Below are 20,563 nucleotides of genomic sequence, written 5' to 3' on the forward strand. Positions count from 1 at the left end.
GTTACAGAAAGCGAACAATTTATGAGGTTACCCTGTATAAGCTTTATATAGAATAAAACAGATGTATTTGGGGTTTAGATCCCACTGGGAATTGGGTAGCAGGGGCAGGAGCACTTCTTAAGCTGTTTTCAGTTAAGCCTGCAACTTTTGGGGGATCTGGTTCAGACCTGGGTCTGTGTTTGTAGCAGGCTAGCATGTCTGGCACAACCAGGCAAGGTACTGAAGTCCCAAGCTGCCAGGGAAAACTGGCTTGGAGGAAGTCCTAAGCACATCAGGTGGCAGTCCCAAGGGGGTTTCTGTGACGCAACCTGTCACATGCTCACCATGACAAACAGCTTCCACTTAGCCATAGCCAGCAATCAAGGTGAAGAGACAGGGCAGACTATGCCAAGGGAACCAGGAGTTGTGGCAGAGGCCAGGGGAGTAGAGGGAAAGCTTCCATAAATGTGTCTAGCAGGGATTTTGCCCGTTGCTCCACCCACACCCATCTCAGGTTCGTTCTCCCCTTCTCACGGGGAGACTGCAGAGCTGGGCAGAGAAGAGCCAGAGAAACAGTATGTCTGGAATGGTTTTAATTCAAGATTCTGGTTTCACAAGCTGCATTTCTCCTCCATCTCCACCATGCAGTTACCAGGAGTGACATGGACAGGCCCGCCCCCACCCCCAACTGCTGCGCTGGGCCAAGCTGCAGTCCAGGGTGCTCTGAGACAAGCGTGCAGGACGGAGACAAAGCAGTTATTAGCCATACACCCAGTCTGCACGGCCCAGGGAGGGGTAGGAGGAACAGGAATCCTCTCTCTCCCACTGCCAGCCCTTTCCTGCTCATGGCAGACTCCCACCCTGCCCAGGTGCTGGAGAATGTGGCAGCTGTAGATGAGGCAGCAGATGCTATTTCAGATGTGACCACAACACCCAGAATGCAGCCTGAAATGCGGAGTCACCCAGTACACAAGTTGTTGCCCTGGCTTAGTGCCCTTGTTCGATTGCCCAGCAGCATGTACGGTTCCCTTGAAGGGAATTTCTACCACTGGGCAGCTCACACCAGGCTCAGGGACAAGGTCAGCTTCAGACTACAGTTACACCAAGGCTCAGATACTCACCCTATCCATCCACAGCAGCTTCTCCTCATCCAGTCCTGGAGGAATCTATCAGCCCCCCGGCTGGTGATGGGGGAGAGCCCATCCTGAGAGTGCTGCTTGGAACTCCTCCTGCCCCCCATAAGGCCAGCAAGAGTTTAATTGCAAGGCACAGACAAGAAACCTGTACTCCCACACCACCAGGTCTCTGCTTCAGGAGACCCACATTGCCTAGCACTCCCCACCTTCCATAGCCCGGACACTCCACATTGTTCAGGGATTGAGGAGTACATGTCCTTTTCCCTTAGGATGAGGCTGAATTTGGACTTCTCAAAGAGGCTCTGGGAGATGGAGCTGCTCACTGCAAGAACGATGTTACCCCCAGTATTAGAGGAAGTCTGTGCCCGGAAGCCAGTTTCATGGCAGGAAGGAGAAGAGGAGGACCCCACTCCCGGGTTTCTCAGACCCAGTTCCAGAGAGACAGCTGATTCCTGCCAGGCTCTCTTATCCCATCCCACAGAGAGAAGGGGAGGCAGAGGGGCCAGGACACTCACAGGCTATAGGCTGGAGGGCCAGCACATGGAAGTGGTGCAGTGCAGGTACACCTAGAGGAGAGGGCATGAGTTAGGGCCTGGAGCTCTTGAAGTTCAGAAGCAACCACCTTGGGGCAAGTGTAGCAGGGTTGGAGGTTGCCTTTGTATCCATGCACCAGGAGCCCCAAAAGGTGTAGGCACCCATGTGTGCATTCAGGAGTTGGAGGAAGCCCTATTACGGCTATGCTGAGTGCCTTGCAGGGGTCAGAGCAGCAAGGTCAATGCATTGCAGGGTCCCCATCCCCTCCCCCCCTTGTAGGCAAGGAAGCAGCACAGAGTTGGGGTCTCACCCGAGCAGGACTTGGCCTCATGGCAGAACTGGAGAAATCTCACCCTGCAGATAAACGAGACCTAAACCCATTCAAAGGGATGGAGAGACTGGACACGAGCAATACCGGGGGCTGGGCTGAAACAGCAGGTTAGGCTGGGAGTATCAGAGCTGGCCCGGAGCAGCACTGGGGACAAGAAGGGCAATTCCTGCAAAATTGGAGATTTGTGCTGGAAAAGTGAATCAGGAGATTGCTTCGATTCAAACAGAAGCTGTATTTTCCTGTGGTGCTGCATTGCCTCATGGGAGTCGTAGCTCAAACACCTTCCTCCTGTGGGCTGAGCTCTCCTGGCTCTCCCATGATGCACTGCAGTCTCCCCTCTGTCCAAGTGGGATGGTGCATCATGAGACTCCCACGGCATGCCGTGTGCCTGAGGTCTTAGAACAGAGACAGGCACAATGCTTGATGTGCAGGGCTATCTCCAAGGTAGGGCCCATCCTACGGATTTCTGGGAGTTACCCAGGTATCCACTGCGGCAAGCAAGAGAATGGTTCTTCCTCTAGTTGCTGGCAGTCAAGCTTGGCTTTTTAGAGCCAGTTTCCCTCCCTAGCTCAGGGGCTGGAGGGGATAGGTGGAAGGACCCTGTATTGTTCAGAAGCCATACTGGCCCTGTGAGCACCCGCTGGAAGGCAGACTCCATGAAGGTGAAGTTGCTGACAATGAAGCGCTGGTGGTGAGAGGGGAACTGCAGCCCCGAGGCGGTTCCCACAGGCACCAGCTGGGTGCGGTAGTTGTCTCCTGTGTACAGGCACCTGGGAATGGGGAGGAGCAGCTGTAAGAAGGTGCCCTGCACACCCCAGGCCCAAATTGAGACCCTCAGCTGGACCCCCAGTCACTTACCTGTCCACCAGGATCGGCCACTGCAGCTGCTGCTGGGGGTTGGCACTGGGAGTGGCCCATCAGTGGTGCAGAACCAGATCTGGGTCAGTTCTCTGCAGGATCCAGACCTCCACCAGGTTACCTGAAGGTGCTGTCCGAAGTGACAGAGCCCTGACTCCAGGTTCTCACATCCCTGTCGATGAGAATGAGCTGGTGGCACACACCCTGGTCTCCAGCCATCTGCAAGAAGTCAGATACCGGCAGATTGACCAAACCAATAAGGGTCAGTTTTGACTCAGGTCCGAAAGCCTGTTAAGCATTCATCCCACAAAGCAGCTGGGCACTGACAAGCAGGTGCCTTGGCTCCCATCCTGGAACTCAGACCGCTAAGTAGCACGTGCCACTTCCCTGGAAAGTGGTGCCACAGGCAGAGAGTGGGAACCGGAACAGGACAAAGGCGTTGTTCTGCCCCACAGGGACACAGCCAGCACCGTGTCCACTGGCCAGACGCACCAAGTCCAGGATCAGGGGTGGCAGAGTCACAGCTCAAGAGACCGCAATGATGAACCGGCCATCTGGAGTGCACTGTGCTGTCATTGCAAGGGAGTAAAGGGGAAGGTGATCCTGACCTGTCATCTGAGCTAGCCAGTCTCAGGACACTGGAGAAGAGACTCAAGTTCTAGTGCCCATTTGAATGGGATAGTCCTCCCTCTCCACTGCCCAAGGATGAGAACTCCTCACTGGAGAGGGACACCTTCCAGTCTCTGCACCTCATCTGGAGTCCCCTCATTTGCAGCCAGGTCACTGGGAGAGCCAGGCTGAGCCCCTAGCTGGATCAGGCTCCCCAGATAGGAACCCCATTGCATTAGGAACCCAGACCAGAGGCTAAGGAGCCAGGATCTCTCATTCTTCCAACCCTGAGGACTCAGGAGAGGGACAGAGTCCCAGTTAGGCCAACACAGTAGTTGTCCATGTAGCTGGGAAAGGGTCATGGCCTCTGCATTGAGTGGCAGTCAGCCCTTGCCATTTCGGGCAGAGTGAGTGTGAAGTTGGTTTTGCAGTCACCCAGCTCTTACGAGTGAAGTGGTAAGCCCCATGCACCCCTCCGAGCACCCAAGTGCCAGCAAGCTCTTCACAGCCACCATCTGTATAAGGGCTTGCACACCAACTCACCTGTGTTGCCATAGTAACAGGGATTCATCCTGTTACTGGGGTTGTAGCAGCAGCCTAGCCCTTCGCAGTCTCTTTGGTTGATGAGTGGAGAAGCAGAGGCTAGCCTGTCTGGGCTCTGGACAGCACTGCGGAGACTGGGGCTTGGAGCATCCAGAGCTGGATGGAGACAAGCTGGCGTTAGTGAAGAGTCACAGAGAGAATGAGGCTGAGACCCACGTCAGATTCTGCTGACCCCTCTGAGAAAGCATAAAGTGCCTGCAGCACCAACTTCTGCTCCAGACCTCCCTGCTCAATTCCAACCCTGATCTATGTATTTAAAGAAATAGACTGCAGACTTTAACCCAGGGACACTAAGTGCTATAGAAACACACAAGTGGCTTCCCTCTCTAGCTGTAGGTTTGCACATCTCCTCCCAGTTGGCCTGGCGGTTTTCTGGGCACTCCTCAGGCCCAGCCCGAGTTGAAGAGGAAGGTGTTTCCCCAGTGTCAAGGTTCCTCCCCCACTCTGCACTCTAGGGTACAGATGTGGGGACCTGCATAAAAAAACCTCCTAAGCTTATCTTTACCAGCTTAGGTCAAAACTTCCCCAAGGTACAAAATATTCCACCCTTTGTCCTTGGATTGGCCGCTACCACCACCAAACAAATACTGGTTACTGGGGAAGAGCTGTTTGGACACGTCTTTCCCCCCCAAAATACTTCCCAAAACCTTGCACCCCACTTCCTGGACAAGGTTTGGTAAAAAGCCTCACCGATTTGCCTAGGTGACTACAGACCCAGACCCTTGGATCTTAAGGACAATGAACAATCCTCCCAACACTTGCACCCCCCCTTTCCAGGGAAATGTTGGATAAAAAGCCTCACCAATTTGCATAGGTGACCACAGACCCAAACCCTTGGATCTGAGAACAATGAAAAAGCATTCAGTTTTCTTACAAAAAGACTTTTAATAGAAATAGAAGTAAATAGAAATAAAAAAAAATCCCCCCTGTAAAATCAGGATGGTAGATACCTTACAGGGTAATTAGATTCAAAACATAGAGAACCCCTCTAGGCAAAAACCTTAAGTTACAAAAAAGATACACAGACAGAAATATTATTCTATTCAGCACAATTTTTTTCTCAGCCATTTAAAGAAATCATAATCTAACACGTACCTAGCTAGATTACTTACTAAAAGTTCTAAGGCTTCATTCCTGGTCTATCCCCGGCAAAGACAGAATATAGACAGACACACATACCCTTTGTTTCTCTCCCTCCTCCCAGCTTTTGAAAGTATCTTGTCTCCTCATTGGTCATTTTGGTCAGGTGCCAGCGAGGTTACCTTTAGCTTCTTAACCCTTTACAGGTGAGAGGAGATTTCCTCTGGCCAGGAGGGATTTTAAAGGGGTTTACCCTTCCCTTTATATTTATGACACCCAGTCAGGGTCTCAGCTGGTGTGTGCAGAAGCCACAAATCAATCAACTTGGCCAAATCTATTTGATGTGTGGCCAAGTCTATTTGATGTGCCTATGGAAAGGCAGAGACCCAGGCCAGAGAGTAGATGGAGAAAGGAGGAGAACATCAGATCCCGGTTCAGTGCACTAAGGGTCTGTCTGGAGCCACTGCTAGCATTTGACTCTTACCTGTCATGGCACCTGAGCACCTTCCCTTCCCACAGAATCTTCTGCCCTGCGGCGTCCATCCCCTCACTCCCGACCTCCATCATGTAATTGCTGTTCTGAGGAAGAGTCAGCACATTCAGGCCTGTTAGAACAGCATCAGGAGAGATTACGGGCTCTCAGCATTACCCATGGCTACCAAGGATATCCCAGCAGCTGTCCCCATTATGCTATTTGTAGAGTTGCAGGAGAAGTGACTGAAAAAAGAACCAATTTCTTCACTGCAGTTGAAACAGAGTCCAGCTCTGGTCTTGCACAGCAGAGGCAGCTTTTTGGGCTCTTAGTAGCTGAACTCTGGGGAGGCTGCATGGAGTCCCTAGTACTACCCGACGTAGTTACTGACATCCCAGAGGTGGACATGTTTGACGGACTATGACTTGTGAACTCTCACCTTCTTCGAAATTGGGACGAGAACTCCACTCCCCGTTCTGGGCTGGGGGAACCCTGGAAGAGAGAGCAAGTCACTCAAGCCATGCTCTGCATTGCAGCTCTGCAGGTGGTACCACTAGCACCAGCACCGTAGCCACCCTCTCACTGAAGCCTGTGAGAGGATCTCACTGCTCAGAGCAGGGACACCATTGGCCACCTGCACTGTCTACACTAGAGCGCCCCCTGTTGGAGCTGCACCAGTTGGCAGTGGGGTTTCATTAGCAGGGAATAAGCCTAGCATAGATCAGCCCTCAAATACAAACAGCCTTAGTGAAGATCTCTGTACATTGTAGAGCATCCTGTCTATTACAGGAGAGGCAGAGGGAACTAGTGTATTTCAATGAGAGCACATTGTGAAGACAGTTTTCTACCTTCTCCCCTCCCCCATAAGAAAAAGGGGGTTTCCCTCGCTATTGGAAAGCCACTCACCTGATGGGGAAGCGCCAAAAGAGGTACCAACATCACATGAGGGGCAGTGTGAGCCATCAGAGATCAGGAGGATCAATGCAGAGCACTGCATCATACAGGACCCACTGTTGGGTGAGTGGCAATTAGGACACAGGTCTAGCTGGTTTTGATACCAAGCATTAGTGCCACAATCTAGTCATGACCCTTTGGTTCAGGCACTGCTACCCCAGGCCTTTTGAACAAGGGAGGGAAGCAGCAGCCAATGCCATCCTGGTGACCAGCTGGGATTCACTGACAGTTCCAGGAGACCAACAGGACAAAAGCTATGCCAGTCCCAGCATACTCACTTACTCTATGACATAGCAGCCAGCATAGGAGGCATTAACTCTCAGAGCCACCAGTGGCACGGGAGACCCAGGTCTTACAGGCAGAGTCATTCTGTAGAGGATGCAGCTTCCCCTGGGTATCTGGTGAGAAAGCAAAGGAAAGACTGGAGGAGGCAAATGTCCAGTGCTAGAGAAGTTAGGGTCTGGAGCCTTTCCTGGGACTCCTCCAGCCACCCACTGCCAGACCTCCCACAGGAGACAGAGGCAGCACCAGCATTTAGCTCAGGAAGCCTCAGACTGGGAGTTGAGACCCCTCAGGGGGTTAAAAGGTTATTAAATGTGGGGGGGTCATGAGCTGTCAGCCTCCACCCCAAACCCCACTTTGCCTCCAGCATTTCTAATGGTGTTAAATATATAAAAAAGTGTTTGTAATTTATAAGGGGAGGTCATACTCAGAGGCTTGCTGTGTGAAAGGGGTCACCAGTACAAAAGTTTGAGAACCACTGGTTTAGGTAGACCCCTCCCTGCTCAGTGCAGGCCTTTAACCCTCCTGTGAACATCCCAGCCCTTAAAGCCACACCGCTGATCAGACTGGCTCTCCTGCTATTGCTGGGACACAGACAGATAAGGGCTCGAGAGCAGTATAACTGAGTCAGTCCATCTCATTCAGCCCTTCCTGCTACAGACAGCCAGGCAAGACAGTCAGTGCAAGGAGACTCCTCCCCTCAGCTCAGCAGCAGGGTGACCTGCAGGCTTCTCTGGCCACACACCAGCCAATAGCCCCCTTCTCTCCCAGCCCCCTGAACCCCTACAATCAGCCAGCCACACAACTCCAAGGTCAACAGCAGCCCCCATTCTGTTTCTCTCCTGGAGAACCCTAAAGCCCCTGCTCAGCAGAGACCCATTTATACTCAGCAGAGAGAAGGGACTGGCCCAAACCCAGCTGGAAGCTCTGGTGGGAGGCAGGTGCCAATCACTCAGTCCCTCCCCTGATCTCCCAGGGCCCCACCGTCAGCTGACGCTCTTCAGGCTCATTACCAGTCCCTCTGCTGCCCTGTGTTCAGGAGCACTGGGACATTCAAGAGGGCTCTTCCTCCGCACCTCAAGTCGTGGGTCACAGGAGGTTTCCCTGCATTGGTTTCCCTGAGCCCAAATGGATTTTCCTGAATATTCCCAGGGGGCTCTCTCTGTCCTGTCCCCTCCCCACCCCCTGGGCTGTCGGGCTGGGACTCCTGAACCCCCACTTTGTAAACAGACACCTGGAGAAGCTTCTGCTGCCTGTGCTGTCCTTGTGCTAGGGACTGAGAAAGGGCAGCAGCTGCTGGGGCTGTGTCAATCCAGGACCTCTCCCCAGATAAAAACTTCCCACGGCTGGAGCCAGCAGGTCACCTCCTAGCACACACACCAGGGTGGGATCCAGCAGACAGGACTGACAGATGGAGTCCAGTTCCACTGAGGATGTGGGGTATATTCCAGTTCTGCTCTGTGCTGCCAGTCCCCACAGTCCCATGAGCTCAGAGAAAGTACAGAGCAAGGGGAGAGCTGGGTATTGGAATCGGCACCCCTCCTTGAGCCCTTGTTTGCATTTCCTTCTAGTGCAATTGCTGCTGTGGGAAAGTGCTGAGTTGGCACAGCCTGGGGCTGAAATTCTCTGTCCATGCAGCAAGGATGCTATGGGCTGGCAGCAGCATCCCCATCACCAATGGCCTCCCTCTGGAGCTGGAGGGCCTCTGAGTGAGTGGGTACCGGCAGTTCCAGTTCATGCCCAGTCTGCCCTTCCCCCTTCTGCCACGTCCCCCCAATAAGGCACACCTGGGGTGGGGGCAGGTTTTGTGGTATGGTCACGGACCATCATATGACGTGGCTGAGACCCCGCAGCTCATGTCAGATCACACTTGTTGGCATCTGTCCTCCGGGAGGCTATTGAGCAGTGATATCGGAACGACACCGAATCTGGCTCTCCCTAGCGCCCAAAACCAGCAGGTGACCAACAGGAGTGATACTGGCTGAAGCACCAGGGACTGGCCACTGCCTTGGTGAACGTGACCAACATTCTGCCCCCATTCGTCTACCCTTAGAGTATGTGCTGGCCTGGGGCTGAGCACTGCTACCATTCCACTCATGCCAGCCGGGAGGAGGAACAAAGCCAAGGAAGAGCTCAGGGGCAGAGAACGGAGACAATCTCCTTCAGCAAAAGAGATTCCCTGAAACGGAGTTGGCAGCAATGGCATTAGTGACCTGCCTTAACTGCAGAGCTCTTCAGAGGAACCATTGCTACACACTGGCACCTTTATCTAAAGGGCCCCACTGCCCAGTGGAAACAATGACAGGGTCACGTCTTCTCCTCACTGACGTGAGGGGATTGCACTCACACAGGGTCTGTCTGATCCTGCCAGCTGCTCTGTGATTCCCAGCATGGGGAGACATCCCCGTGCTTGCTCTGCTCCAGCTAGTGGCCTCGGCAGCATGGGTGGCTCAGCGTAGCTGCCTGATGACATCCCCGGAAGGTTGGTGGGACTGCACTCTTTAATCAAAACTAATCCAGCTCTGTGTTTAAACTGAACTGTCTGGTAACCCAATTAACATTTGCACATTAGCCCCGCACAGGGGCAACAGACAGCTACTATCTGAACTCCCCAGGAGAGGGCTGGACAGCACAAAACACATGTTTTGGGGAAAATCCAGGACTGGGAATGTGTGGGGGAAAGCGGGTGTGTGTGTGTGTGTGTGTGTGTGTGTGTGTGTGCGTGTCACCCTGCAGGTAGTAACCAAGGCTGGTGGAAGCCAGAGTGTGACTGGAGTGTTGCTGACAGGTTGCTGGGGGTCAGAGCTGCTGGACCAGAGCCGTAGCTATACGCAGACATGCAGGCTGTGACCTGCCTCCTGGCAGGCTGATTGTGAGTGACCCAAGTTGGGAGCTACAACTGCAAAGCATGGTGAGGCACCCCCAGTTGCAGGACAGGGGTGACACAGCCCTTCGCTAGTCTGGATTGCACCCTGAAAGGTGATAGGAGCAAAATGCAGAACGTGTTCGTCAAAGAGTTCAGCTCTCATTTCAGGTGTGCACCTAATGATCATGGTTATACTGAGCAGGTGTGGACAGAGGAGCCATGAGGGTTTGTATCCAGCACTGTTTCACTGCAGCTGGACTGGCCAGGGGGATAAGCAGTAGCTTTTGAGGAGAGGCAGACTGGGTGGACTTGGGGCATGGCTGGGAAAACCTGGCTGAAGCAGGGGGAGGGAGTCCAGCTGGGGTAGGTAGTGGGGGTGAGGGCCCAGCTCAGTGTGCAGCTTGTGTACCATTATGTGGGCCTTCAGTAAGCCACTGCCTGTGATATGTGCAGACAGGAGCAGAGGGCATGAGCCAGCAAGGAGCAACTTCCTTGTGTGTTAATGGCTTCTGTAGTGCTAACTAAGCTTAATGGGAGGGGAACTGGAAATGTTGGCAAGGGGGTGTTGGTGCAGGGAATGGTGGGAAAGGGCTGGAGAAGGAGGGAGGCACACCAGTCTATTCTTACACACTTCAAGTTACTGTAACCACTGGGTAATAACATTGCTGAGATTTTGGGATATAGACCATGGATGAGGTTTCTCTCACTAGCCCAGTTAGGAACCACAATTGCAGACATTACAAAACATGACCATTATCCCACATCCACTACAGCAAAATGTACAGGAGTGGGGATGCACACTGAGGTATCACATAGCAACCGAGTGACCTAGTGGAAAGACCACTGGCCTGGGACTATTCCTAGCTCTGCCACTGGCCGGCTGGGTGACCTTGGGTGAGTCACATCACCTCTCTGTGCATCAGTTTCTCATCTGTAAAATGAGGATAATGTTGCAAAGGATCTACTGATGCTAACACTACATAAACACTAGGTCTTATTTGGTATTACTTAATCATAGTGTATCTGCTGCAACCCTAAGAGAAAACTACAACTGCCTAAACAACCACTAACTCCTTCAACAAACTATTCTCTTTCTTTTTTAAAAATAAGGAAACTCACTGACTAAAAATCTTTATTAACATAGACTTAAGGTTGCCTGGAGGTATCTCATGCCCTTCCAGAACAATGAGTTCAGTAAAACTCAAAAATCTGAAAACCAGGAAATACGTAGTTAAGGTACATACCAGTGCAACCAGATCCACCTAGAGGTCTGAGGATAACAGCCAACTGCTTCTTCCAGTTACTCTGTTAGCTTAAGTAGTAGTGGACCAAGCTGTGGCTCTAAAGGTTCCCACCCTGCTGATGATTCAAGTTCAACGCAATATGGTCCCATGTGATTATTTTTTTAAACATTTGGACTATGTGAATTTGAGGCACATCCCATATCCCAAGCACCCCTCCCTCAGCCCAAGCTGTCATAGCAGGTCCAGGCCCTACATTTGTTAAAGGAAATAGATCCCCAAGACGCAATAGACTCAGGTAGTCCTGGGTCCCTGCTGGGCTGGGAAGCAATGGTGCAAACAGGAACCAAACCTAGCTTTCCGCTAGAACTGGATTCTCTGGGCCTGACTCTCCACTGGCCTGCACCTCATTTACAGCAGAGGGGGTAAAACACTTTCCTTCTGCTTTGGTAACTATGGCAATGGAGACTCAGGCCCTCCCCCTCTCACCGCTCCCTCTGTAGGGGCCTGATGCAGGGAACCTGGCCGTCCTCCAGCCCAAGCCAGCCCAGTGTGTGAACTGAGCGGAGGCCGGCTGGGACTGTGCCTGAGGAACCTCCCTGTTCCAGCGGGAGTCTGGTGCTATGGCAGCCCCAAAGAGTGAGTCCAGAGCTGGCCTGGTGGCAGATGCCCTGGCAGCTGCAGATGCCCCCATCATGCAGCAGAGAGCCCTTGGCAAGGGGCCAGGCTGATCCCTCAGCAGAGCGAGGCGCAACACCAGCATTTGGAGAGGAAGGAAGGTCTGAACCCTCCCGGGGTTCCAATGGGAAGGAATAAACTGACCTCCCCTCAGTAACATGCCATGAACACATCTTCTGCTTCCTCCTGAGAAGGACCAGGAAGCTCCATCCCACGCCCAAGGTTTCTCCTTCCTGGGGCAGGGTATGGCCAGACCTCAGGGGAGGGGCTGGGCTCTTCTCCCTTGGCCCTGCAGGAATGGCCACCTGAGCTCTGGCCAATCCCAGCTGCCTGCAGGGTACAAAGGAGGCAGACTGGGGGCAGATGCCTTATGGGTCACTGGCAGGAGAGCAGCATGGCTGGGGTGTGGTGTGGGCTCTATGGGGGAGTGCTGTGCTTCTGGCTGCTGTACTGCCCCTTTGCTCTGGCTCTGGGAGCCCTGGGGGAGCCTAGGGAGCTGGTCTGTGGCCAGAGAAGCTTGCAGTTCATGCTGCATCCTGGCCAGGCTGGGGTGGACTCCCTGGCACTGACTGCTTGGGGTAAGTGAGGCCAGCCCTGTGTGCCCCTCCCTGGGTGTCTGGAGGGAGCCCAGTGTGTGGCTCCAGGGAGAGGGGAAGGGACTGATTCTGTCCCAGGGATCCTTCTGCTTGTCCAAGCCCTGCCCAGCAGCTGGCTGAGTCCTAGGGAGCCTGAGCAATGGCTGAACTGAGCTGGGCAGGGCTTCTGGGCTGGCCTGGCTTGACCTGGGCAGCCCTTCTGCCCCCCTGCAGCCAGGCGCCTGTCCCTTCTGTGCAGGGGGGCAGTAGCTCCTTGGAATACTCTTGTGCCCTCTTCCCCTGCACTGGCTGCTGATCTCCTCGTTCCTCCCTAGATGTGGCTGGGAAGCTGCATGCTCTGCAGAATGACTCCAGCTGTGGGGTCTGGGTCTCCCAGGCTGCAGATGGCTCCAGGACAGTTGGTGCCTCCTATGCCGGCTGTTATGTCTCTGAATGGGTGAGTGACCTTCTGGCACCTGCCTTGGGTTCTGTGCTTGCTGCTCTGCCAGCCCTGATGTCTGTGGGTCTCTCTCCCCAGGATGGCGGTTACCTGATGGTGGTTGGTGTTGAGGGGATGGCTGCTGGTGGGCGCAGGGCCCTGCATGAGGAGAAGGTGCTCAGGTGCCCCAGGAGCCTGCCAGGTGAGGGCCTAGTGTCTTATGCTGAATGCCCCAGCCTGTGGCTGTGAACGATCTTGTGGAGATGGCTGCTCTCCTCCAGTTACACAAAGGGAGGCCTTGGTCTGCCTCCATGAGGAAGGCCTGTGTCTCCTTCTTCTCCGCCCTGGGGTCAGGTGGCCACTGTGGGGCCAGTGACAGTCCTTCTTTGCAGGCTGAGCAAGACAATGCCCCTGGCAGAGAGTACTCCCTGCTGCTTGGCTGCTCTCCTCATATAGGAGAGCCTGGCGTTCATGGTCTTTGTATTGCATTAGCCCCTAAGGGCTCCAGGCAGGGCCTGGGGATGGTGACAGGTGCTGGAGGCTTCCCTAGAGGCCATGTCTCCATTACCCAAACTGTTCCTGGATTAAATGGTGAGTCTCTGGGCTGAGAGTGCACAGACCAGGTTCCCCCTGGATGGCTCAGATTGAAGCCCCTCAGCAGAGTGTGAGCTGGAGGCAGGATGTCTGTCCTGCAGAACGCCTGGGGCCCTGAGGGAGCCTCAAAGCTCCTAGCCAGGCCAGGAGGGAGCATGCTCTGTAGCCCAGTCTCTTGCCCCACCTAGTCTCTGTTCCTTACTGCTTCCCACCTGTCTCACCCCAGCCCTGGATGCTCCAAGCCCCGATGTCTGTGCTGCCATCCAGAGCCAGGACAGGCTGCCCTGTGGCTCCCCACCCATCGCCCGGGGAGTCTGTGAAGAACAAGGCTGTTGTTTCAACCCCAGTGATAGGGTGAAGCCTTGTTACTATGGCAACACAGGTGAGTTTCTGTGCACATGAATTGTCCAGAGCTGACTGTAATGGTCCCACGTGTGGGTGTGGGGGGCAGTGGCTGAGATACCTGGCATCAAAGCTGAGTGGGGTTTCCACGTACCCAGTCCTGCAGACAGCTGGGTGCTGGGCTAGCTAGTGTGATATCAAGGCCATGTGCAACGCTTTCCATCCAGCCTCAGGCTGAGTGCTTCAGCCGTGACCAATAACAGACCCAGCCCCTTGCTCTGGAATCCACAGCACATGCCTCGTGGCCATTACAGCTCCACCATGAGCTATATTGCCAGGGTCCCTTGCAGGGCCAGCCTGTGCCCTGGAGGGGTGCAGTAGAACATGGTGGGTTCTTATCCAGCTCTGGGACAAGCTGCTGGCTTCTGCTCTAGTGTCCTGGGATTGGCTAACCCAGGTAGGAAGGTGGCCCTGACTTGTCCCCGGCTCCCTTCCAGTGACAGCGCAGTGCACTCCAGATGGCCATTTCTCCCTTGTGGTCTCTCGGGCTGTGACTCTGCCCCCCCTGATCCTGGACTCGGTGCATCTGGCCAATGGGCGTGGTGCTGGCTGTGTCCCTGTGGGGCAGAACAACGCCTTTGTCCTGTTCCGGTTCCCACTCTCTGCCTGTGGCACCACTTTCCAGGTAAGAGTTGAGCTGGGGGAGGCCAGGATGGGGTCACTCAGCAATAGAAGGGGATTCACTTTTTACTTAATTAACCCAGAGTGTGTTAATACCAGCTGTGCATATTTTTTATTAGTGTTAGAGGGCAAACAATGTATAAGTTTACTCTGTATAAGCTTTATACAGGGTAAAACGAATTTAATTGGGGTTTAAACCCCATTGAAAGCTGGGGATTTGAGTGTTAAAAACATTTTTAAGCTGCTTTGAGTTAAGTTTATAACTCATTACATGGCATATGTAGCATAAAACATATTCCAGTTATATATACAGAAGCATATTTCTATAAAGCCTTATGGGGGCACCATAACAGCTGCACATTGTCAGTGAATGACACCTGACTAGGTTCAGTGGTGGTCTAGAAGAACTGCATCACGCCACTGAAGATGCCAATTCTTGGCTAGACAACCATGCACATGCCAAATAAAATAAGTGATTGCTCTCTCCTTGCAGATGGTTGGAGACCAGGGTGTGTATGAGACTGAGCTGGTGGCAGACAGGGATGTGAACACCTGGACTCTGGGCTCCATCACCAGGGATAGCACCTTCAGGTAACTCCTGGGGCTGGTATCTCTACCCTGAATCTCTAGAGCTGCCTCTGTCATGTCAGGCAATAGCATGGGAGTGGTTCAGGGCCAGCTGTTCCTCCAGCCAGCTGTTACATGGCAGTGTCAGACACTGCAGTGACTCTCTTCCCCAGAACCCTGGGCGCTCTCAGCTCATTGGGGAAGATTGGCCATGAGGAGTGAGGTGAATGGGGCTGAGCATGAAGCAAGTCAATAAAAGGGATATTGGTTTGTAACCCTTTCCTGGGCTGGGGTGTGGGGAGGAAATGGAGTGAACTCACCAGCCAGCATGTCCCTCTGCAGCCAGGCCTGGCACTGTAGCAACTCCATATTCAGCCTCTGCTCAGGACTCCCACCCTCTGGTCGGGTCCCTCCTATTCACTCATTCTGGTGTAGGAATCCAATATGCTAAAGTATCTGACCCTGTGTTGGGTCACTTGCCCCAGCCTAGGTTCTGTAGTCACTGACTCTGCTCCCTGTGGGAGGTTTTCCTATCCCCTCTCCTGGGGATGGGAGGGGAACCAGGCCCACCCTCTGCTCTGGCTTCCGGCCCAGGAACTCTGGGATCAAGCAGCTATCACTGTCTCTCCTTACAAGATCTTCCACTTCCTACCTCTGCCTGCCCCCAGGTGCCTTTCCAGGACTTCATCATCCACTCCTCTTTGGAAGTCTGATTCCTTGTGAGGCTTCCTGCTGGAACCTCCTTTTGGCAGTTTCTAGCCGTCCCCCTGGCACCTGCCTGGAACCCTGGCTGCTCTGTCCCTTTGGGGCCAATCCTAAAGTACAACTCCCTATGGCAGCTCTCCTCAGTCCTTCCCTATTGCCCTGCAGTCCCTCATCTATAGGAACCACCCACTGGGTTCTCCCTAGATGGGACTAATTCTTAATTGCCTCGCCTCCAGGTGCCCCATATGGGGCAACTCAGCTCCCCTGTGGGGTTCATACCCCCCCTCTGGTGCCCTTCCCCTCAATGCCATCTCTGCAATGCATGCCTGGCCTTGATCATCTCTCATCTTCTTGGCACTCTCACCACCAGGTTACACGTCCGCTGCAGCTACTCCATCAGTGGGAACTTCCTCCCCTTGAGTGTCCAGGTCTTCACCCTGCCCCCGCCCCCTGCTGTGTCCCAGCCTGGCCCCCTGATGCTGGAGCTGCGCATTGCCACAGGTAGGAGAGCTCCTTGGAGAGTGACGTGGTGGAGCAGGGGCTCATTCTTACCTCTTGGTGCAGGAATCTGGTCTCTGGCTTAGCTGCCCCTCCAGGCCAGATGAGGCCTTAAGACCCTGTGGAATGGATCTAGGGAGGATGGGGGAGATAAGGCTGTGACTTGACTGTCCTTTGCACTTTGATTTTAGGATTCAATTACAGCTCACTTCTGGCTGAGAGAGAAGTTATCTGTCCTCAGTGTGTAGAAAGGCAGCCCTGCTCCTGCATTGGGGGCTAGATCTAGCACAGTGGGAATGCTTACCCCAAGCTGGGAGTCCAGGCGCTGCCTGAACAGCCTGTGGGTGTTGGCCCTGTATAATGCACTAAGATTCTCTACATGCATCTAATGCTGATCTGCAGTGACCTCTCTGTTCCAGAGCAGAATTACGGCTCCTACTACACAGACAGAGATTACCCTGTGGTGAAGGTTCTGCAGGACCCCATCTACGTGGAGGTCCGGATCCTGAGGAGAACTGACCCAGATCTGGTTCTGGTCCTGCACCACTGCTGGGCCACTCCCAGTGCCAACCCCCAGCAGCAGCCGCAGTGGCCGATCCTGGTGGATGGGTGAGTGACAGGGTCCAGGGTGAGGAGTCTCTATTTTGGCCTGGGGAGTGCAGGGCACCTTCTCACAGCTGCTTCTCCTCCCCTCCCCCTGATTCCCAGGTGCCCATATGCAGGAGACAACTACCGCACCCAGCTGGTGCCTGTGGGAGCCGCCTCGGGGCTGCAGTTCCCATCTCACCACCAGCGCTTCATCGTCAGCACCTTCACCTTCGTGGAGTCTGCCTCCCAGCAGGCGCTCACAGGGCCGGTATGGCTTCTCTTCGATGCTCGTCAGCTGCTGTAGCTCCACTCCATTAGAACAGCAGCCCAGCCTCTTGTGAGCTGCTCAGAGTGGACATGAGACCTGGCCTACAGGGACCTCAAACAAGCAGAAGGGGGCTTTGACTGTTCATGCTGAAGCAAACCAACACCTCAGCTGAATCATAACCAGCTAATGGCCAACTGTGGTTCTGTAGCTGGCGACTAGGGAGAAGTGATGTTGCAGCTAGCCTGGGACACTCTTCCTAGAGTCTGGGAAGAAGCAGCTCAAAAACAGAGCCTTGGCCACTCTTTGTAAATGGCAGGCCACGTGGAAAAGCCTTTAAAACTAACCTTTATCCCGGATTGGGTGTACAAATACACTTGCCCTATAGCCTTGTCTTGAGGCCAGCTGCCTAGTTAGATCACAGGACTTGGAGTTGTGTGACCAGTCCCATAGTTTCTAAACCCACTTTAAGTTCCTCACTGGGACCTGGGGCAGTCACTTATCCCCATGCTAAAGACTGACCTGCCTCCAGTCTCTTGAGGCATCACAAATGTGAAGTATTTACTGACTGAGGAAGAAAGCGGTGCTAGAGCAGGCTTCCCACAGTGAGTGGGGAAGCAATGTCAGATGCTGCTCATTCTAGAGCAGTGGCTTTCAACCTATTTACCACTGAGCTGCATCTGATACCTGTTCGGCCCTGCGGCTGTCACATGGGCCACAGCTCTGTGCTGACTGGGCCATGAGTCACAGGTTGAGAACCATCTTTCTAGAGCTTTAAACTAGTATATGGAGGGAAAATGTCACCAGCACTTGAGATACTAGCAGATGCTTTATAGTAGCAGGAGTCTTGACCAAACTGCCTTGACTCTTCAGTATCTTAAGGACTGACTTGTAAATTGGACTTGGGTGCTGTTGTCTCACCACTTGAAGTATGTGGTGCTGTCCCCACCTCTTAGTTCCCACTGAGACCTCTGACTACTGCTTTGCTCTGTAGATGTGACATGTCAGGGAGAAACTCTCCTGTAATCTCTCTAATCACCTGCTCTGTTTGTCAATATCTGCCTTTCAGGGAGCTCTTCCAAGTGCATTAGCCGCTCACATTCCCATTGGGATGTACACTATCTATATTTCTAACCCCTTGGTTCTTTTTTCCTGTCCAGAGTGGGTGGCTGACCATCTAAACACAATCCAGGCTTGTCTGTGACTTGACACTGAATCTCCTTCTCTTAGTGTGGGATAGCAGGGGGCCACACTGTGGGGCTCTCTCAGGGGGTCCTCACCTACTGGCTGGGCTCCCAGAAGCCTTGGGAAGTAAAGTGCTGGGGTACAACAGCAGCCCCTGCTCTGTTTAGAGAATCCCCTGCAGCACTGCTCCTATAGCTAACTGCAAGAGCCTGATTCCTAACACCTGTTCTTCCTCTAGGTGTACCTGCACTGCAGTGCCTCCATGTGCTGGCCCTCCAGGCTAGAGTCCTGCACCATCTCCTGCCCTGCTGGAGCCAGTAAGTGCCCAAGTTCTGATCTTAGGGTGTGGGGATAAGGGCTGCTGCCAGGACTCCTGTAATCAGTGGTGGATCTGTAACAACCACTGGGGGCTGGTGATGCCTAGCTGAAAAGCAAGGCTGCTCTTTCAGGAAGCAAGTGGCCATTGGCCTGTACACAAGGCACTACCACTAGGGAGGAGGAGTTGCACAGACCTGCCAAAATTATATTTTTAGGTCAGTTGTGATTTGGGCCCAGCATGACTCTAGGACTGTTAGGCTGAAGTGTCACCAACCCTTTCAAATGGCAGTGATTGTGGCTAGTACCCTCTGAGGGTGCAGCAGATGAGACTTCCATGCAGTGCAAACATGTCACTTCTCTTTGCTAGGTGCTGCATTCTTAAGATCAGATCAATGCAGCTGCCTCTTCAACTTGTGTCCAAGCTTTGATCTTTATTGGGGATTAGGCTGTACATAGCAACCTTTGCTGCAGGGGATGCTAACTTACTCATACTGTCTGGCAGTCTCCTCTGGGATGATGGGAACAGGCTACCAGGTCACTCTGGGGCAATGCTGCTTTGAATCTAAAACATGTTCCTTGTGTGTCCCTCAGGGGGTAGAAGGAGCTCTGAGCATCACCCAGAGACTGGCCTTTCCCCCATCACCAGCAGGGGGCCTGTGTTTCTTCTCCAGGGTGGTACAGAAAGAAATGATGCTGTGCAGAGCTTTCGTGAGTACCACTGACCTGACTACTCCTAGCACTTAGGATTCTCTCTACAAGGGAGCTTGGATGCAGCCATAAACGACACTGCCAGAGCTCCATCAGTTGTAGGGATGTGACATCCCCTTGGGCTCAGATGAGCACCAAGATGCACTACTCCCTGCCTGGCACTGATGTCCTTGCACTGTCCAACCTGCCAGTTGTAAGCATCTGAGTCTAGAATCTCTATCCCTAGGTGTATTGGTCCAAGTTCACCAGACCAAGGTTGGGGTAAAGATCAATCCCCCTTCACCCCTCATCACCCTGGGAAGAGATGGTGAAAACTCTGAGGTGGCTCTGTTGGCTCCTATAACACCTGAAATGTCAACTGCAACCCCAATTCAGATTATAGTAGCATCAGGAGGGCCCCAAAGTAAAAACTGCAATTGCTGCTCATTTTGGTCACTAACATGGCAGTGAGAGGTTTCAGAGTAGCAGCCATGTTAGTCTGTATCCGCAAAAAGAAAAGGAGTACTTGTGACACCTTAGACTAACAAATTTATTTGAGCATAAGCTTTCGTGAGCTACAGCTCACTTCTGTAGCTCACAAAAGCTTTTGCGCAAATTTGTTAGTCTCTAAGGTGCCACAAGTATTCCAGTTCTTATGGCAGTTAGAGGGGTTCCTACTAATCAAGTATCTAGCTCTCATGCTCCCTCTGTTTAGATGTAGGTTATTTAATTTAAAAAAATCAGACGGACCATAGACAAAACTATAGTTCTGGTACAAAACCACTTTAAATAGCAATTTGTTGCCTATTACTTACTAAAGACACTTAATTAGGAATAACACCGGCTCCAATCTCTAACATTTCCCTTTTAATGCCAAACTAGTTTATCCCCTGTCCCTTCTTAAATTGGACACAAAGATCTGATCTAGTGTACTCTCCTGACTTAGTGGTTCTAAAGCAGAAGTCAACAGGCTTCCGCATACTGATGTTTGCCTCAATACATTAGACTTGGGAAAATGAAAGGCCCATCACCAGTGGGGAGGGAGGCCAAATTTTCCAGAGATGTTCCAGCTAACAAACCACTGGGGAGAACTATCCCCTTTCAGATGTAAGCACAGGCTGAAGGCTCTGGACTTCCAACCAAGGGAATCTGCAAGAGGGAGGTGTCAAATGACTTAATGTCCACTAGCTTAATATTTTGGTGTGAAACTCTCCTACACCTAAAATCATGATGCATATAGAGCTCCTTACTGCAATATAGGTGGGGCCTAATTTGAAGCAACAAAGGGGCTCCCATGCCCCTGCTTGCCTGTGTAGTTATACTCTTCATCTCTCTAACAGGACTGCCCATGACTGCTGGAGCACCCAGGGTGCTAGCTGTTGCTGGTGTGGCACTTGTGGGAGCCCTGTTCATGATACTTGTCTCTGCAATGTAGTGAGTACAAAGCAATGCAGCCTGAAATTACATTGCAATAAACACTTCAGACTTATCTGCCA

The 20,563-nt window shown here is 52.9% G+C and overlaps 2 protein-coding genes across 2 annotated transcripts; one reads left to right on the forward strand and one right to left on the reverse strand.

Annotated features, from left to right (window-relative positions):
* Positions 1-421: 421 nt before the first annotated feature.
* Positions 422-7,672, reverse strand: LOC102936454. The gene is made up of 8 exons (XM_043551911.1): positions 7,626-7,672; positions 6,839-6,954; positions 6,042-6,094; positions 5,615-5,735; positions 4,853-4,890; positions 3,991-4,146; positions 2,839-3,057; positions 422-2,750 (listed from the first exon to the last, which is right to left on the reverse strand). The coding sequence occupies exons 2-8, from the start codon at positions 6,922-6,924 to the stop codon at positions 2,590-2,592; spliced, it is 834 nt and encodes a 277-aa protein (XP_043407846.1). The 5' UTR covers positions 6,925-6,954; positions 7,626-7,672; the 3' UTR covers positions 422-2,589.
* Positions 7,673-11,985: 4,313 nt separating this feature from the next.
* Positions 11,986-20,563, forward strand: LOC102936679 (zona pellucida sperm-binding protein 4). Its single transcript, XM_027829770.3, has 12 exons — positions 11,986-12,201; positions 12,534-12,655; positions 12,737-12,839; positions 13,458-13,613; positions 14,071-14,258; positions 14,748-14,845; positions 15,897-16,027; positions 16,444-16,633; positions 16,733-16,880; positions 18,301-18,379; positions 18,972-19,088; positions 20,408-20,563. The coding sequence occupies exons 1-12, from the start codon at positions 11,994-11,996 to the stop codon at positions 20,500-20,502; spliced, it is 1,635 nt and encodes a 544-aa protein (XP_027685571.3). The 5' UTR covers positions 11,986-11,993; the 3' UTR covers positions 20,503-20,563.

This window comes from Chelonia mydas, chromosome 7, assembly GCF_015237465.2.
Source record: "Chelonia mydas isolate rCheMyd1 chromosome 7, rCheMyd1.pri.v2, whole genome shotgun sequence".
Classification (NCBI taxonomy): domain Eukaryota; kingdom Metazoa; phylum Chordata; order Testudines; family Cheloniidae; genus Chelonia; species Chelonia mydas.